The sequence below is a fragment of the Branchiostoma belcheri genome, unplaced genomic scaffold (assembly GCF_001625305.1).
Source record: "Branchiostoma belcheri isolate BF01 breed outbred unplaced genomic scaffold, Haploidv18h27 scaffold17, whole genome shotgun sequence".
In the NCBI taxonomy this organism is placed as follows: domain Eukaryota; kingdom Metazoa; phylum Chordata; class Leptocardii; order Amphioxiformes; family Branchiostomatidae; genus Branchiostoma; species Branchiostoma belcheri.
Genome location: NW_017803157.1, coordinates 2403753 through 2422874, shown reverse-complemented (window position 1 = coordinate 2422874; position 19122 = coordinate 2403753). Strand labels below are relative to the sequence as shown.

General features: G+C 37.9%; 1 protein-coding gene across 50 annotated transcripts in view; it reads left to right on the top strand.

Annotated features, from left to right (window-relative positions):
* The window catches only part of LOC109466753 (sorbin and SH3 domain-containing protein 1-like), an 85273-nt gene that overhangs the window by 47526 nt on the left and 18625 nt on the right, over nucleotides 1–19122 (top strand). For 28 of the 50 annotated variants that reach the window (XM_019764560.1, XM_019764527.1, XM_019764564.1 and 25 more), the window contains 14 exons: nucleotides 436–483; nucleotides 1748–1956; nucleotides 2763–2819; nucleotides 4141–4210; nucleotides 5028–5057; nucleotides 7695–7763; nucleotides 9533–9565; nucleotides 10131–10275; nucleotides 10998–11103; nucleotides 13298–13369; nucleotides 13849–13926; nucleotides 15537–15586; nucleotides 16069–16217; nucleotides 16956–17009. In XM_019764560.1, the coding sequence (XP_019620119.1) occupies nucleotides 436–483; nucleotides 1748–1956; nucleotides 2763–2819; nucleotides 4141–4210; nucleotides 5028–5057; nucleotides 7695–7763; nucleotides 9533–9565; nucleotides 10131–10275; nucleotides 10998–11103; nucleotides 13298–13369; nucleotides 13849–13926; nucleotides 15537–15586; nucleotides 16069–16217; nucleotides 16956–17009 (1170 nt within the window). Of the gene's footprint in view, nucleotides 1–435; nucleotides 484–1747; nucleotides 1957–2762; nucleotides 2820–4140; nucleotides 4211–5027; nucleotides 5058–6184; nucleotides 6233–7694; nucleotides 7764–9532; nucleotides 9566–10130; nucleotides 10276–10997; nucleotides 11104–11600; nucleotides 11733–13297; nucleotides 13370–13848; nucleotides 13927–15536; nucleotides 15587–16068; nucleotides 16218–16955; nucleotides 17010–19122 lie in introns of all 50 variants that reach the window. The other 22 variants (XM_019764542.1, XM_019764538.1, XM_019764539.1 and 19 more) reach the window with 20 other exon arrangements.

Here is a 19122-nt window from a genome sequence, read left to right as displayed (position 1 = left end):
AAAATATAAAGCAACAGGGAAAAAAAGCAGTAAAAGTAAAACAGGGCATCCTATGATAGCCCCAAGTGCTATGATAGGAGCCATGAAATGAACATACCATGCTGGTTTATAATTCAAACAATGAATTTTGAACCTTTAATGAAAGCTAAAAAAAACTATAACAACTAGGAAGACAAGGACTTCTCTCAGTTGCTGGGGCTAAAACTATTGAGCGTTTACGAGTTGATTTCGAACCTGAAATGTTTCTTTTTTTCAACATCAAAAAAAAAGAAGAAGCGAGCAAATCCAAGAAGCAATTTTTGGTGTGGCCTAAAGGATGACCATAAAGTTCAAAATACATTGCTTAGCTGAATGGTTAATGCAGTAGAAAAGTTGTCTGACTTTGATGATTTGGGGTATTTTTGTTGCTGACCATGTTTCTGGTTTTCCCCACAGAGAGACACACGGAGCATGTGCATGACAATGCCAACAAGCTTGCCTCAGGTCTTTACCTACTAATTTTGGATCGACTTTCATTATTTGGAGCTTCTCTTATTTTTTGTCTCTCCCTGCGCATGCTTACAGAACAGTAGCTTGCACCAGCATTGTGGCATTCTGACCCAAAGTGTCAGTGTCCAACTTTTGTTTCCTATTGGACTATGAAGAAATTGTCTCCACTTTATTTGCATATCAATTGATCATTTGTGGTAATAAAGCTGTTGATTTTGAGATCTCACTAGTGTCACTGACAAAAGGTAGTGGATGCTTTAGTTAGTAAACTGAAATGTCTGACCGTTTCCAAAATCGCTTAAGTAACTTGTTTTTTTGGCAAACTGTCAGTGGCTAATTTAAAGCAAAATAAGAACAGTTGGGCATCCCATGATCACAGCATTCAAGCTCATTATGAATCCTTACATACATGTAAAGATATCTTGGCTACTGCGTTTTGTGATCTGGTTTGATCTTGACAATGTGTCTATTAAAACTTTTGAGGGTGCAGGCTGCTGTTGGTTATTAATATTTATTGTTATTTGCATTTTTGTTTCTGAAATCAATATTATTGCTGCTGCAACTGCTGATTGCTGATAGTGCTTCATATGCTTTTTTTCTGCAATATGCAGACTGTATTGATTTCTGTTACAGTTGTAGTGTGCTGCTGTAGTGCTTCAAGTCAAAAACATTTTAGAATCATTATATACACACAGTATACTATGTATTGGCCTGTGAAAAATCCTGTGGACTTCATATTAACTATTTTACTTGTGGCATTGCTTGATCTTTCAACCACAGGGTATTTTTTTTCCCCGTTCAAACATTTTATTCCTTTTCAGTTTTATGTACAATACGTAGTGCATGTAGCTTGCTGACTTTGTTGCTGTAGCGGCTCTGTATGTGCATGCAACTAGGCACTAGTTGCATTCAGGTTACTGCATACTTACACATTTGTACCTCTATACCTTTTGCAGTATTTCTTTGTTTATGCCTTCTAGCCTCAGCTATGAACGAAAGTGTAGCACAACATTCTATTTCAGCTTTAAAAGGTAAAATGATATTAGGTCTCTGAACTGTAGCATATTGTCTGATGTACACAAAATTAATGCAGTGGTAGAACATATTATGGAAAAAAAAGCTGAAAAAGAATGTGTGTGTCTTCCTTCACTGTCAAGTTTAACATGGTTTTTGAGAGTAGACTTTCTAACATGGGCCCACGTGGTTGATACTCCTGTATGTGATGCATGATTGTTACTCTCCATTCTTACCCCAACAGGAAGGTACATCACACCAAAGACTGACCTGCCAGACGGGGCAGTTTACCAGGAGAAGATCGTGGAGGGGGACGTGGTGCACACAGACACATACTACCCCATGAGGGAACCAAAGACGACAAAGACTTACCACGTCGTGGATTCGAAGGAAGTGAAGTTTGAAGGAGCTGGGCCTCAAGATGAGTCAGGCATGCCCACGTCAACAAGATCGGTGAGTGAGAGGGATTCAAACGGAGCAATTCCATTTGTCTTGCTTTGTCTTGTTTCTGTTTCTGTCTCAGTGCTTGCTGGTCTGATATTTTCCATGACATGGCTATGGGTTGTACTCTGTCTTAATTTACAAAATTTTAATCTTTGGGGGCGTTTTTCAGAGATATTTTTCAAACTGTCTGACAATATTACTCAATTTCATATAGAAGGTACAATACTTTTTGTCAATCTAAAGCTCAAAGAATCAGATACAGAAAGTACAATATTTCTGTCAATGTTTACCCTGAACTACCCTGGGTGCCATCCAATTTGTAATGGCAACCCAAAAAAAAGATTTACTTTTCAAAATGTCAATCTTTTTGCTGAGAGAATTGGTCATACTCTCTGACAATATTCCTATGCCTAATAACTTGCTCAATTACATACAGAAGTGCTTTTTGTCAATCTAATCTTTTAAATCAAAACAAAATGTACATGGCCCTTAACTAAGTGATCAGAGATGACAGACGTCACCCCTTCTGGTTGGTTATCATCTGACACACACTCTATCACTATCAGGAGCTGCCATCAGTTAATATACAATGTACATTGTACTTCTTGGTACTCAAAGTGAAAGAGCATTGCTCTGTGAAGATTTTTATTCTTGAATGAAACCTCAAACACACAAAACTTCCTTGAACACACAGCCCATAATCTTATGCCATCTGGAGAGATCAGACCTTCCATGCTGCTATGGGTGTTCAGCGGTGTCTCTTTTCATGTCATGCTCTAGGGTAGCATTACAACATTCTGGTGTTTTCCTTCTAGCATCGAACCACAGAGAGACTTACTGGCAAATCAGGGGTATCCACGTCGACTCGAGCAGTGAGTGGTCTTCACACTGCATGGGCACATTCCACCCCCCTCCCCACCCCTCCTCACTACTTGCAGTGGCTGATCACACAGGAAATATAATATATGACAACTGTTGCTGGCAAACCTGCGTCAAATACTACTGTAACACTTTGTGTTAAGCTCAGAAAAAAAAAGCACTAGATTATTTTGTTACACCATAAAAATGACACAATTCATAAAACAAATGTTTGTGGTAATCTTCTTACTATGTTTTTTTGGCAAGAGTCAATGAAAATGCCAGAATGATGATAAAGATTTTGAAAATGAAAAGTACTAGTACTAAGTACACATTTTTTGTTTGATTACAAATATTACCAATTTTTTGAAACCTGAATTTCTTTTTGCAAGACAGAACTCAATATATCAATATTCTGTTCTTGCTTCAAAAAAAAGACTTGTACCTGGTGCAAGCACGTCTAACCCCCAGTTGGGGAAAAATGACGTTGAAGTCGGTTAAAAAAAAATACCAAACACTACATAATTATCCATTCCTTTGAACATAGACAAAGTCACAGCAATGTATAACAAATAATATTGAAAAAACAGCAGAAAAAAGAGCTGTTAATGTTTGACACAGGTTAGCCACCTGATCAATGAGTCCATTTTAAACCCTTGCAGCTGCACTCCCCACCCAGATGCTAATTAAAGTGCTAATTATTACGTAATCATCATCACCTAATTAGATGAGAGTAACCCCAGAGGAGTGAGTGATTTCACTTCCAAGATGACACGTTGTTACCATCATGCAGTAATCAAATACTTCAACTAAAATTATATAACAAACATCAACATAAAGTTCATTCAACAAATAACTGACTGTTTGTACTTAATATAATATATACATTGTACATGTATTTCAGAGTTTATTGAAAATTGAAATGACATAACTACACATACAACTGCTTAATGATTATATTGAAAATGTGAGAAATCTACAAACTTCCTTTTTTTTAAGCAGTATGGTATTTGATCTGATAAAAAAATTACAGTTTGAACCTTAAATATCTTACTTGACAAAGTGTCAATGATTAAACAAAATATAAAATGTAATACATGGAATCATAGCATTTTCATTCCAACTGTTACAAACTTTAAGGGGAAAACAAGTTTTCAATTCTTGAAAAATGTCTCTGTCAGTGAACAAAATGGTTATTCAAAACTATTGAAAAGAAAGAAAAGGACAAGTCTTTCTTGCAAAGAATCTGCCCTTTTTTTGAGCCGGCCTGTACCCTACCCTGGTATAGAGATGGTTACATGTTTGTTAAATGTAATTCTAATGCCTGTCTTACAGAGTGTGGAGAACCAAAAGGACTGGTACAAGAAAATGTTCAAGTCCATGCACGACACAGGCAAAAAAGGAGGTGAGAAACTTAGTGTACATCAATTCCTATCTTTTGATAATTTCTACTTAGTCTACAAGATTCATCGAAATTTTACAAACGTGTGTATTTTACGGTGTTCATATTTTTACCATATGATCATTATGATTGTCTAACATTTTACAATGTATACCAGTATGTATTACATGACTGTATTATATAGTACATATACTATGAGACATTTTTCCTGTGACTCAGTGTAAGAAATAATCTTGTACATGAATTGTATACTATTAGTATGCTAAACATTATGACAATAGACTGAAACAGTTTTGTTTGATATTATATATATTATGTTGCCATGAATTTTTTTTTCAGGAATGATTGTCATACTCTGCTGTTTAATATACAATGTATACTAGACAGGCATGTAGTTGTTGGTATTCTTTGATTTACCTTTGAAGATAAAAGGACCATGTCTGTTGACCCTCCAACCAAACTCAGCTGAAACTGTTACTTTTTCCCCACAGTTTTGCACTTAATTCTTCTGTCTCTATACTCTCAACGTTAAGTAAAGAATTTTTTGACAAAATCTGCAGAATTGTAATTTACAATAATAAATTACATGTATGTAATGTTTTGCTCCTGATAAGAAAATATGTTGTTCTCCTATCAAGACAAAAAGCATATTCACATAAACAACTGCATTTGTCAACTTCTTGATTAGATAGAGTTTAAAACCAGATTCAGTAAGGTTGACATGCATGTTGTCCTTACACATGTCTCAGACTTCTAAGTGTATTCTTTCACCAGTAGTGGCATGACAATAGACACTAACTTCTGACCCTTTCTTTTCCAGTTGTCTTTGGAGACCCAGTCAATAATGCAGGTTACACTGATTGTATTTTCACTCCATCTCTAATTTCTGATCTTTCCCCTGTAATATGAATCAAACTGTTTAGGTTCCTCTTTCTATGATTATTAGACAAACTTTTAAGACAGACAAGGCCTTTTCCCTTTTAGAATTATAACTTTACACTCCAATTTAGTCAGGATTAACATTGATTTTCTTTTTTCCTTCTAATTACCTACCAATTAAAAAAAAAACACAAAAATCCACAAAAGGGCTAAGACAATTGTTCTCTGTGACTGTCTCTATTCATAAGTCAGGTCCAACTTTTCCTTTGCACCTTGTTTGCTTGTAGTTGCTGTGAATAATTGCTGTCAAATTTCTACAACATTTTTTTGCAAAATTGCTATAATTGTCTCACCCATATGAAGACACAACCAGAAAATTGTGTGCAGCATCTATAATGAACTTCACTGACTAGTTTTGGTTGGTGTTTTCTCTTGCAGCCAGGGAAAGTAGGGTAGATGAGGTGCAGTCAGAAAATGCATCCAGCCAAGGTTAAATTTGCTCACAGAACTGCTTTGTTTGGTGTTGACTCTGGGTGTAAGGTTGTGTTTTGATGTAGTGCGGTGCTACTGTTAATAGCAAGGTGGTGGGAATAAGTGTTTGGCTTCATCTTTGAGTGCTACGTTCAACCCTTAAAATGATGAGCTACATTTAGTCCACGAATTGATTTTTTCGTGGTACTTTCATGCTCACGGTTTTCATGGTCATTTCTGTACCGTGAACTTATCATTACTGCTAACAAATCATGTCTGTGGACCCCTCCCGTGAACACCTACATTTTTCTCAGACAGGGAAATTTTGCTACCATGAAGTTCAACATAAAGTGAATTACATTTGTACAGTACTTCTTGAAGAAATTAACAACAAAGCAAGGATCCCTATGCAGTCTTATCCAGAGATAGTCTAGCAATACATTTTTCAAACCCCTGTACTTTTTTTTCAATCTCTTTTAGAGGTAGCATATCCAGTATTACCATTAGTCATTTTCCTTTCTTGCAATCATCTTTATTTCTGCTTGTCTTTCTCTCTTTTGCAACTTCTTCTGTCGCTTCCTCTCTCCTTCTATTTCTCATTTCTTCATTATTTTTTTGCTATCATAGAACTCCTCAATCATCCCACATTCAACAAACTCAGACCCGATAGAGAAGGTAACATTAACAGTTTCAGCCTGCCCTGTAGTTACAGTAGTTTAAAATACATGTAGTATAATGACAGTAGATTTTACTTGACATGTGCCACTAGTCACTAAACTTCTCATAGACTTACAAGTTATGATTGTACATATACTGAGTGTGTAGAAAGTTAGTATAAAGAATCTTCATCCCAAAAAATGGTAACCATAGTTTCTATTTTTTCTCAGTTTGTTGTTATTTCAGTGCAGTCAGAAATATTGGGAATGGTTGTCATGCATCTGTAGTGATTATTTTGTGTCAATGTATATTATGGTACAATCCTTTTTCAGTTTCAGTATTTTCAGTTTTTGACAACTGTGTCATACGTTGTGAGCGTGCAAAGGTCCACAGTGTCATGTAATTCCCTTTTTTCCCTTTTCAGCCCTGACACTTGCATCTCTAGGCCATACATGTACTCTCATCATTCTCAAAGTCATCCATTGAGATCTTTGACTTTAGGTTTTCTGTATATATTGACATGCTTTCTAGGCAAACGTACATCTTTTTTTGTGTTGATGTCTAAACTCAACCCTTTATTTTCTTTCAGCATCTCAAAATCCTCTGATATCTTCCAGCTCCATTCAAGTTGACTTGTTCCTTCCAAACTTGGGTGTTTTTCTTTGAACCTTGCCTTGTTATATATGGATAAGGAGAAAGTCTATACTGTTGCAAAGACTTTTGATTATACATTGTACAAAATTTATGTACTACAGAGGAAAGATAAATATTCAATCTGACTATAACAGTGCAAGGATCAAGGAAAGACAATCAACCACTTGCTGCCATACAAGCATATTCCCCCTACTTAGTTAAACTTTAAGCTTCCTCTTTCTGCATCCTTGCCGGTGGGCCTTGCTGTATGCTTAGCATGTACTTGAATGTATGCATGGCATGAAGAAAAAACAAACTAGGAGACAAACTGTTTGTAGAAGTTGTAGTTTATTGTTACAGTTACTGTCAGTGGTAGAAAATTATGAAAGACTGGTGGCAACTCAAATGTTTTTCTGCACTTTAATCTTGAACCTTCTGTTATTGAAACAAAAAAAAATGTTCTATTCCTTGGCGACATTTCAATAAGATTAAACATTGCTCTCCAGAACAAAGTTTTGGGCTGATACATTCAAGTTCAAACTTCTCTGCTGAAAAAAAGTGTTCTTCTGTCCAGATGGAAAGGATGTCACAAATTTTGTTGAACTTCTAATTTTGCAAATGCAGAAGTCAACATCCATGAGTTGTCACCAGTACATGTAGGTAGAGACAAACCCAGTCAACCCATCCCAAGGCTTAGAAGTATTTCTTGAGTTTGCTTCTCCTAAGGAATGATAGCAATCTTGAGGAATATGTCTGAAGCCTACAGTTAGGGACTAACAGGATGCTTGGTCCTGCGTATATCCAGCATGTTCAGTGTGGGTCACTCACATGATGTCACCTCTTCCAGACCTGGAAAACTCCTACAAGCCTACTTACTCTTTTCCTGAGGATGATAAAGATGTAACCAGATACAGAGGTACAGAGTGTGCCTTCTGTAGGACAAGCCATGCCAACTGGAGACCATCCCTTCACAATCTTTGCAACAACCAAAAAAAAAAACCTTCAGTTCGAGATCACTTTTACTTTAACACCATGGGTTTTGGGCGTTGTCCTTGGTGCTGAAATCCAGGTTATAACCTTCCGTTGACAAAATTGTGCTTTTTGAGAAGAGTAACAGCTGAAAAAAAATGAAAAAAATGGAAAAAATCAATTTGGTGGTTAAGTACAACTTCGTATACATTATACCTCAAATTGTGTGAAAAATAAAAAGTATGTGATGCAGTTAGAATGAAAAATTACACATTATGACATGGTTCCATTGGTATGGCTTATGGGGGCTTGTACAGGGTATACAGTTCAATGGTTCTGATCTTCACAAAACAAATCAGTCTATAATTCTTGTTCCTCATTATTAGGTCTGGAACCACTAATCATGTATGAAGGTAAAATCTGTGTAACAATCACATCCCTGTAACTCTCACAAGTTTTTTTAATCAGTTCAAAAAATTTATGATTTGATTTTTAAAACTACTGATTTTTGAAGACAAATCCAACCCTGTCGGGCCCCCAATACTCCTGTCTGTGTAGTTGTTGTACTTTATCCTAAGTGAGCAGCAAACTGCAGTGTTTAGAATTAGAGTACCTTGTGTGGTCTGCATGTAGATGTAGATATCTCCTGTAGTGCATGTGTTTCCATATATTAGTTGCAGTAACGTAGACAAGCTTGCTTGTAGAATTAGTCCTCGAGCATAAAGTTGCCTGGTGTTTGCTTTAATCTTAACCCTTGTCCTGCTGGCATTCCTGGCACAATATTTTTCAATAATTTCATGTCTTAATTAGATCATAGACCCCCAATTTTTTTTGCCCTGCAGTGGCATAGTTACTTCCGCATTCGTTGCGTTTCGCTGCGGTGCGTTGCGTTGCACGAGAAACACCCCCAAATCGTACCTATGCAGGGTGTTATATAGATGGTACTGTATGTGCCGCGCGACATATGTTGCGCACAGCAGGACAAGGGTTAAGACTACTGAGCTACTGAAGCAGATTTACTGTCATTCTGATATGTTACATGTATGCACACACTCTTTTGAAAAGCTTGTAGAAGTTGTTGGAGGATAGTGTTCTTTGTAGCCATCAGGAAAAAATGTGAATTTTGTTTTTCTTGATGGCTGAATAAGGACATTTTCTCTATCTATGTACGTTACTTTATCATCCATTGTTTAAAAGTCATCTTGTTCTATGTTAAAGAGTCATTGCTGTTTTGTTCAAAACTGTTGCTTTCCCCAAGCTTTGCTTTCAGCTACAGTAGATGCAAGGCTGTCTCCAGCTTTAAATGTTCGTCTGAGCGACTCATTCTTGGGCATTCTTGTATGCAAAATTCCATCTGTCATTTTAAGCTGACAAAAATATATCTTTATGGCATGAAGTTGAGATTTTCGGGATGGACAGGGTGAATTTTTTTTCAAGCAAATTTCCATCTCTGGATGAAGAGACAAGTCCTGGAGACAGCCCTGAGTACATGTTACAGTTATAACGATTTCATTTGTTCTGTCCCTAGTGTCCTACCAGTCCTTGAACTCAGCAACTGCTAGATGTACTTAGTCTTAGTAGAGCTGGATGTAGGCTCAACTTTTGTGCTTCCTGTCACCAATTATAGCTTGTTCTGTTTGTCTTCTTGTCTCCTTTTCTGCACATCTTGCTGGCTCCTCGCACCTTCGAATCCTACCTCATCCACGTACATTGTAGAAGTAGAAGGAGAGGTCCAATTGCAAGAGGAAGGTAAAGAAGACATAATTTTTGTCACAAATCTTTCACACTCGCCAATGTGATCATTGCATTTGTTTTCAAAACAAGCAGCCCCGAATGGAAAGGGAATGATTATCTGTGGCTTCTTTCCAAAAGAGATTGAATTTCTGGATACAATGAAAAGTTTGAGACTGTGGCCTTCTATATCTGTGTGTTTGTGCAGTGTCTTGACTGACTATTGCCTTGTGATGCAACCATGATTATTGTCCAAAACAGACTCTAATCTCACATTTTGTTCTTGATTGTCACTCATCACAATGCTTCTTCTATGACTCTTAAAAATCACACTATGAAATGTGTGTGTTGTTTTGACGTTGTGTTGCATTGACAATTGCAACTACATTCTCTGTGAATATCACTACTCTGCTACATCTCTGCTACTGTAACTCTAACGTCGAAGCTGCCATGCTGTTGTTAACGGAATCATATAACGTTTGTACAGGTTTGCTTCAACAGAAATGTACGATGATGTTGGATACATCATCTATGTTCATATAAAACAGATTCCTGACAGAAATGTACTCTCTTTTCTTTACAGACGAATCCTTCAGAATGAGGTACAGTGGTGAATTCTCCCCGACTGAGTTTGAATCTGCGACGACCGCACAGGCCAAGCCCAACCGGGCCAGCATTTCATACGAGCCGCGCTACGCTAGGCTTGGCAGTAGTAACAACAACAACAGGTGGATGCATGCACACCACGTAGCCGCACGCAGCTGTCACAAGACCTCTTCAACAACAGTTACTACAGGACTGATCTCTCCTGCTACCATCCTACATCCTGCTGTCTTACTACATAACATGTGCTCCAAACAATTTATTTATTTTTTGTGCTCCACAAAATTCACTACATTGTACATTTCTTATCCAAAAGTTTTTATTTTTTGGCCATCTTTAAGTTTTTCATTTTATCAGTGTGACCCTTCTGTCCTCTCTCATTCAATACACACATTTTGTATTTCATTGTTACTTACTGTCTTTGAAGACAATAAACATATATTTATTAAATGTATGATTATTATACAGTCTAATATCATAACATCACAAAAAGTATCCTATCAGCAAAACAGAACTGTTACAATAAGTATCATTTAGGCAAAAGGCAACAAAGTTCAAGCTTGCTGTTGGCATGCAGAAAATATAGCACTCATCTCAAAAGCCTTTTCTCCGTCTTTGTATATTACAAGATAATATATACGATAATGCGCTATACAATTATGCATTGTTTTTACAATGGTGTGAATGGTAAATGGTTTGGTGTTTTAGAATTCTATACAATTACCCGAAATATACAATTAAAAGATATACAAATAAGTGGAATCCCCTGTATAACATATAATCTCACTGGTGCATGTAGACAAACTTGAAGGGAAGTTCTGAACATTTGTTGTGTGCTCTCCTCCAGTAGTGACAAGAGTGGTAGAAGATCTCCCACAGTGGCTCCAGTAAACCCTGGGAGGATCGAGGACTACACACCAGGGAGGGGTGCACTCGGGAAGCCAGGCAAACCTGTGAGTCCTACCTTCTAATACATGTTAGCATTAAAGTTTGCATGCATACAATGTATGCAAAAATGTAGGACTGTTATGTAAAAAATGTTGAATTATTTTCCAACAAAAAGATCATCTATTTCATCTATGGGAAAGGGAAAAGTTTAAAAAACTTGTAGTTTGTTGGTTTTTATGATAATTAATTTAGAAAGATCTGGGATGGGGATGGATACTCTGATGATGCTTAAGCTAATAGTTTACAGTCAAAACTGTCCAGGAAGGCCACTCAGGGGACTGATAAAACCTAGTCTGTGTAGACAGGTGGTCATTATATACAGGATCTGTGATGCAAGCTTGTGTCAGGGAGAAATTTTATCTAAGGGACCACAAAAAGTGGTCACATTTGCCAGGTGGTCCTTGCAGAGCTAGAGGTGGCCCCTTGAACAGGTTTGACTGTAAGCTCCAATCTCTCTAACCCTAAGAAATGCGTACAAGTGACAATATTAACACGTCTGCAGAGAAAAAGCAGAGAAATGGACAAGTTTGAGGAAGACCTTCGAACCCTGGAGCGAGCAAACCTGGAAATTGCAAAAGCTGAACCTGTTTCTTCAGTCTCTTCAGTCTCATCCCCACAGCACCAAGCAGTCCACGTAAGGAGAGACGTACTTTTGGCTGTCTTTAATATCCTCGTTTCTCTTTTCTCTCTCCGAGACACAAAGACAGTTTTCCACCCTCAAAGAACAACTGCTACGAAGCACATACGGCAAACGCTTCTGGTGGCACTTGTAAATATCTCACTTCTAAGAGCTGCAGTTTTTGTTGAAGCCCAGTGGTATAATTGACTGGCCATGGCCAATTTGTTAAGTCTTAGAGCAGACTGAATAACCACTGGTCTTACACATGAACTGTAGGCCTTAGCAAATCTGCAGAAGCTATGAAAGGATGTCTTTTTCTCAGTGAATGATTTGACAAACCATGCTGTGTACACATTTTTAGATGTAATCTACATGTACTTCAAGAACAATTATGCTAGACACTGAAGTGTGTTTGTCCTATCATCTGCGAAAAAGACGTCATGGTAAGAACTGTGCTTAATAGATACATGAACAGTTGACAACAAAATTATTCATACTCTTGCCTAGTGTATTAGGGATTAATATGATGAATAATTTTGTTGTTAAGTGTAAGTGTATCTTCTCAACTGTGTATACCTCATGCATGTGATGAGACTGTAGTTCTTAGTGCTTTAATGCTAAGGTGTATTTCTAGGTTGACGGCTGCACAATTGGTAGGGGATACAGTTAAGATAATATGACATGCCATGACTGATGAACTTTGATGGTATGCTAGCTTTTCTGCTTTAATTGCAGGTGACTTGCTGGTGTTATTTTTATCACTGATCAGTGACGAACACAATGATCTGTTGGTGTCCAGTCTCTTTCACTATGACTTCCTTTCTTCTCAATTTCAGCCGTTGCCTTACCTGTAGCTGTTGCTGGCTTCTGTGTATTTTGTACTCTAGTGTAGTGGTCACTCCTTTTCTTCCCATCCAGCTATATGTAAAAATGGCCATTGCCTTGTACAATCAGAATACTTGTAGGTGACTTGAGTGAGCTTTCGTCCTGTAGTATCTTGGTGACTGTAGTTTCTGATGGTCAGGTGTGATGCAATTTAAATGTGACTATTTCTGATTTATTCATCTCTAATGTCAACCACTACAGGCTCTCAATACAGTATGATAAGTGTTTTATTTGAATTTATTTTTTTTCTCATAACATTTAACAAGTTTCTCAACAACTCATTTCCTTCACGTCAACATGATTTAATGAATGACGCACTTATCCCTCACAGTATGGTGTGGTGCTTTACTTATCCTTCACACACAAATACAGCAAAATGAAGACTTTCATTAGTTTTCAAGAACCAGAACTACTTTAATTTGTAAAAGCAGGTGGAATGTTTTACCATTGGTAATGGTACATATGAAATCCTATTGTAAAAGAAACTCTGAAGATCTTGAACATTTTACTATCATAAATACATGTAGCGTTGATGGCGTCGTGCCCTCAAGCCCTGACATACAAAATACGAGTCATGTGCATATTCTCATATCCAACACAGACTGTGCAGTACCATGCAGCCCTCTTTTAACTCTTCTTCCATTCTCCACTTCCCTCCTCCTTGCCTTCTCTCTTGCCCTCCCTCCTTCCTGTAGCACTCACAGGAACGTAGACCCAGCCTAGAAGATGAGCTGTGGTATCAGTTCCTAGTAGAGAAAGAACAGCCGGTAAGGTCCTAGGACAAGGTACAGCTGCTCTTCAGCATGGCGTGTGTACTTGTGACGTGTGAAATCCAAACATGATTCAAGCAAAACACCAATGATCCATATCAACACTGATTTTGTGAATCAAAGATTTCATGTGCAAACAAATTGATTACTTAGTACTCCAATCAAAGCTCTCAATAATCAGTTAAATGCATCAACGTGTGATTGTGTTCTTTTCGTGATGGACTATTGTCCATGTTATATATAAAAAGATTTAGACACAGCAAGAACAGATATTAATCAGTTTCTGGCATATGTATACGTGTAAAGTTTGCTGACCATATTTGCGTGCAGTGTGCAGTGAGATTTGTAATAATTACCAAAAAAAGACAATTTTTTATTGTCCATTCCTGAAACCAGCCAGGTTAAGCTGTGACTACATTTCCATCTTTTCCCTCTCCTCTCTCCTCTCTGCCCCCTCTCCCCACTGCTACATGCAGCTCCCATTTAGAATAGAGGACTATGAGCCAGGGAAATCCTCCATACTTGATAAGGGCAGGGAAGCAGCGGCCAAGCAGGTATGGGTGATGATAGAGCACCTGTGATCGGCTCCCTCAGTACACATTCAACAGTGTTGTGATGTCATCAGGAGTCAAAAATTGAAGCAGGAAATGCTTCCTTTCATTCCTTATTTTGACCAGTACAGCACAAAGAAAGCTTTAAACTACATGTACTAGTATTGGCTATGCAGCATACCTATACAGGTAAAATACGCCCTCTAGCAGCTAAAAGCTAAACTGCAAGAATGTCATACATTGTTCTGTGATATTATTATTCCTCTGAACTACATTTTGTACTTGTCAACTTTGATATCACTCTGTATTCAGGCCAAGGACTTTCCTAGCCCCATAAGAGTGACAATCCAAAGAATTTCTTTTTTAATAACCCCTCGTGTAAAAAATAAATCTATAAAAAACTATTAATTAATGATACAAAAAAAGATAACAAAGAAGAGATTTAGAGATGACATCTATGCACTGCTGTGAGTGTTCAAATCAGCTAAAAGTAGTTTAGTGTGTGCATCATAATCAAACCATGGAGGGAGTAGAAGAAGCACCAGTTTGGAGCACAGTATGCGTAGCGAATCAGAGTGTGACACATCCAGACTGTAGTAGCAAACTACTTGTACTTGCTACATGTAGCAGTAGATAGCAGGTGGTCACGTATTACATGTACCAATCAGATTGAGTGATGAGTTTTCCCTCTTCCTCACTTCAACTCATTAGAGATTGTTCATCCTCAATTATGGTCTCAATCTTGGCATTCCTTTCCTGCTGCTAGGCCCTACATGAGGGAGAGTTCTCCCCTCCATCTCTGCACCAGCTGTGCAATGTTAATGTACAGTCTTTGTCACATCATTCCATCTCCTGTCTTCTTCTAGCTTGGATGCCTCTGCCTTTTTTAGCTTAATTAAGTTCTCTCTCTGTAGCTTCCTTGCCAAAAAGACTGGGCCCGCACATGTTGTATCTGTCTGTCATTTGAATATTTGTTCAGAATTTGAACAGGCACACTCATTGGCCAGTTGTAATATGGGGTCAACCAATCAGAAGAGCCCAGTGAGTGCCAAGCTTGTGACAGTTGTATTTATTTAGCTCATTATGTGGTCATCATCACCAGAGTAGATGGATAGAATATGTGCAGGCCCAGTCTTTTTGGTACAGAAGTGACAGAGAGCATGACCTAAAGTTAAAAAGGCAACACCCAGGCTAGTTTTCTGCATGTCATTATGTACTTTTACATTCATGTGCTCCATGGTGAATCACAAATGCACCTCTGTTCTTTTTTTATCTTCCAGGTTTGCATGCCTGCATGTGCATGTGCACTTGTAGACCAAAGATGCTGAATGATTTGATTCACATCCTTCTCTCTGTTTTGATTCAATTTTTTTGACGTACTGCCTTCCTTTCAGCGTCAAAATCAGGACTACCTGTTAATCTACGGTGGGGATCAATTGGGTGGGGAATGAACTGTTGAAAATGTGTTTGTGAAATCAGATTGAAAAGTTAATTAATAATTTTATTCTGCCTGCTTTTTACATATGTAAGGCAGTGTATGTTTGATCGCGGGGGTTGGCATACAACACAGTGGAATTGTTCACAAAAGTCTATACAATTGTCTTACTTTACAGAGCTCCATATACAACCCATACATGGAAGACAAGAATGTGAAGCAGGCACTGTGAGTATAGTTACAATGTACTTTCAAACACGTACATCTGCACTTTGGTAGCATTCTTACCCATGCATGCATGTGTATAGTTAGAGTAAGTGTGCAGGATGTGCTGCAGTTGTGTATGAAACTGCAAGGAGGCTCTGTGTTACTTTCTTCATCTACTACATGCAATCCTAATATAAATGCAATTTTTTGTCATCACTTCTGGGTATGGAAGTACTATTTTGGGTGTGCGACAAGTGTAGCTTGTCTGGACAAGTGTAGGTTGACAGCACATGGGTGGGGGAGCTTTAACAGACAGAATGGCAGAAAGGTCCAAGAATCAGGAGCCAGAGGGAGTTAGAGGACACTGTGGGCAAAAATAAGGAAGCAGAAGATTGCATACCTCCTGAAACATGTGAAATACTCAGATATCTCTGGAAGCATTGATGATGTCCAAGAATGGAGACTTGTCAGCAAGCTAATTCAGTGTTATTTCTTGCCTGTAGAAAAGTGAGTGTGACCAAGGCAGCGCAGGGGGAGACAGCCAACAGCCAGGCGGAGGAGAAACCATCACGAGAGCTGTACAAACAGATCCAGTCAGGAGGGGACATCCCCACCATGGGGCTGAGGAAAGCAGCTCCTGAGAAACCAAAAGGTGAGAGGTTAGGGGGCAAAGGTGAGAGGCTAGGGGACAAAGGTGAGAGGGGCAAGTGAGATGTTAGGGGGCAAAGGTGAAAGGTTACTGCTATAATCTATAGTCTACTGAGATGGTTCAATTCTACTGTTTCAACATAAAGACTTGGACTATACCAGTAGATTGTAGGAAGTAGTTACAATAGGACCAAAGGGGTATTATTTTGGGTTATGGTTCATACTAGTATCAGGCTATGCTCTTCTGCATGGTGCTTTGTGAGTGTTTGCAAAGCTTTTTTTTATTATATGCTTGAGTATTGATAATTCTGATTGCTTTGCAGTGGTTGTCATTGCTTTGACTTTAATTGTTTAACATAAGTTGGATGTTATGTCCATTCCGTGGTATACAGCTTGGCAGCAGCTTCTGGTTGCAGTGTTTGTTCTGGTTGGCTAATTTTGATTATGCAGTCACTGTGTTAGTTTTTTTATCCAGCTTGCTAAAGAGTATGCTAACTTGTAGTACTGTAACAACTTCAGAGTGACTCTTCTGACACCAGAAATAAATGTCATAAAATATTTCGAGAAATTTTCGAGGCGTGTCTTTGGTGAGAAAATATGTATGTATAATGTACATTATGATTTTAATCTGGAACATTAAAAAAACAAGGCTTCAAAGAATCACAGAAGTGTCACATGATGATATTAGGGTTGTTTATATGCTTTATTTTTGCTTGACGTTTCCTTTTGAATGCATTTATAGATGATTCTGTTTTTGAGCCTGAGGTTGTCCAGTACAGAGCACCAATATCTCGGGGTAAGATTGCTGTGAAATGTTATAACACGTGGAAGTTTGTTCAGGCATTGTCTCTGTGGTATGTTATTTGTCTTGAATGTCTCTATGTGTAAAAAGTAGTAGTCAAGATTAAAAATTATGAAAATTATACAGAAATATTATACAAGACTCAATATCTAATGACAGAAAGGCTTTTTTGTTCTGTCCTATTAGGGCTCGATTAGGGTATTTGCCTTTTTTTAGCCTACCTACTCCAAAGGTTCCATATAAATCCACAGAGACCATGTCTTATTGTTTTTGACAAGTTTATTTTGTAATCTATTTGCATTAAGCATAACAAAAAGCTTGCTGTTGTGACATTGCAGCTAACCATATGAGCATTAACATCTTGTAAAACCCTGTAAATTGATAAATGTTTCGGACAAGATTAAATGCTAGATGGCTTTGTAGAAAAAGGCTTACATAGCACTTAAATGCAGTATTTAATCCATATGGATATGTATACATTCAGTACACAAATTCTCCAGGACAATATCAACTATATTGTGTTTTTCCTGTTAAGCATCTTGTATATTTGTCCTCCTACTTTGCTTTTTATTTTGAGTAGAGTGGTATGCTTAATGTCCTCAGAAATGCATGGGCATTATCTTTTGTTTAATTCTCTGTCTATATGTGGTGGTCTTAGGTGGAGGCTGTTCTCTTTGTACAGTTAAGAAGGGGAAAAATGAGGATCATTTTTGAAAATAAATGTTGGGACTGAATAAAAAAAATAAACGACCACAGTTGGATATAGCAGTTGAAATACACATGTAATGGAAAGGTTAAAAAAAAGGCCTTCAAACACCCCTACAGCTATGCTCAGATGGAACAGTCAAAAAAATGTTATGTATGTGTTCAGGAGGAATGTTGGATCAATAAGCAATGACAAGTTCTTCTTCTGTGAATTATGAGAAACAGATTTTACGAACTTGTTTAATGTTTTTCTTGCTGACAAAGGAACAGCATATACCCTGTCCTTGGTGCTGAAATATTCTATAGCACAGCTTTCCAACGGAAAATGAACATGCATTTCCATTGGTAAAGAAGCTTTGCTGTAAATGTCTGGTTACATTGTTCAGTGTCTTTCTTACTAACAAAGGAAAAGCATATACCCTGTCCTTGGTGCTGAACTGGCAATATTTGGTAGCACAGCTTTCCAACAGAACATGAAGACATGCATTATCATTGATAAAGAAGCTTTGCCGTACACCTTTGGTTACATTTTTCTGTCTTGTTTTGCCAATAGATACGTTGTTCAGTTTTCCAGTGAGCATAGTCTGTGATCTTGTTTTTTTACTACATGTTACACATACAATGTTACAAGCATGGGTGTACATTGGAGATTTAGCATTGTTTCAGGATATGTGTGTACTAGTGATTAACAGGCTGACACATATTACCATGTTAACACTGCTTCTTACTCCAATTACCTGACCTCTGTTGTAAAAGTTATCTAATACCTGTATTTTCTGGCAAAACGAAAAAGAAATTAAAGATATTTAAAGGCATATCAAACTCTACTACTGGGTAACTTATGGAGCTTACTTCCTGACATTTTGAGTGACATCCATCACTCTTCTTCGGTGTCACTTAAATGAAGTGAGAGCACAAGTGGACACTAATCACACGTGAAGTTACTGGAAAAAAACAGTTGAAGACTTGTAAGTGTAACTGTTATGTGAATGAGAGTAAGACATAGGAACTGCTAGTGGCAGAGCGGGGTCCCATGTACTTAAGGATTCTATGCCCAGTCCGGAAGTAATTTCTGTAATTTACCCAGAAGTAGAGGTTGGTTTGTCTTTAAATATTGTTTACCTTGATGTCTAACATTCATCAACCTATTGAGAGAAAAAAGAGTTTGACTTAAATTACGCCTGTCTGTGCATGACAACTTTAAAAAGCAGAGGTCGGGTAAGTGCCATGCTAATAGCTGTCTTGCTAACCCTTTTTGCAGAGGAAGAGTCAACTAGTGACGAGAGCATAGAAGTCTTACTAACCACGTCCATGGAAATGCCACGCATGCTTCCTAACTGTCACAGCTGCACCATGCGCACGCAGTTATCCTCTAAACGACAGTCCCGCAGAAAGTCACGCC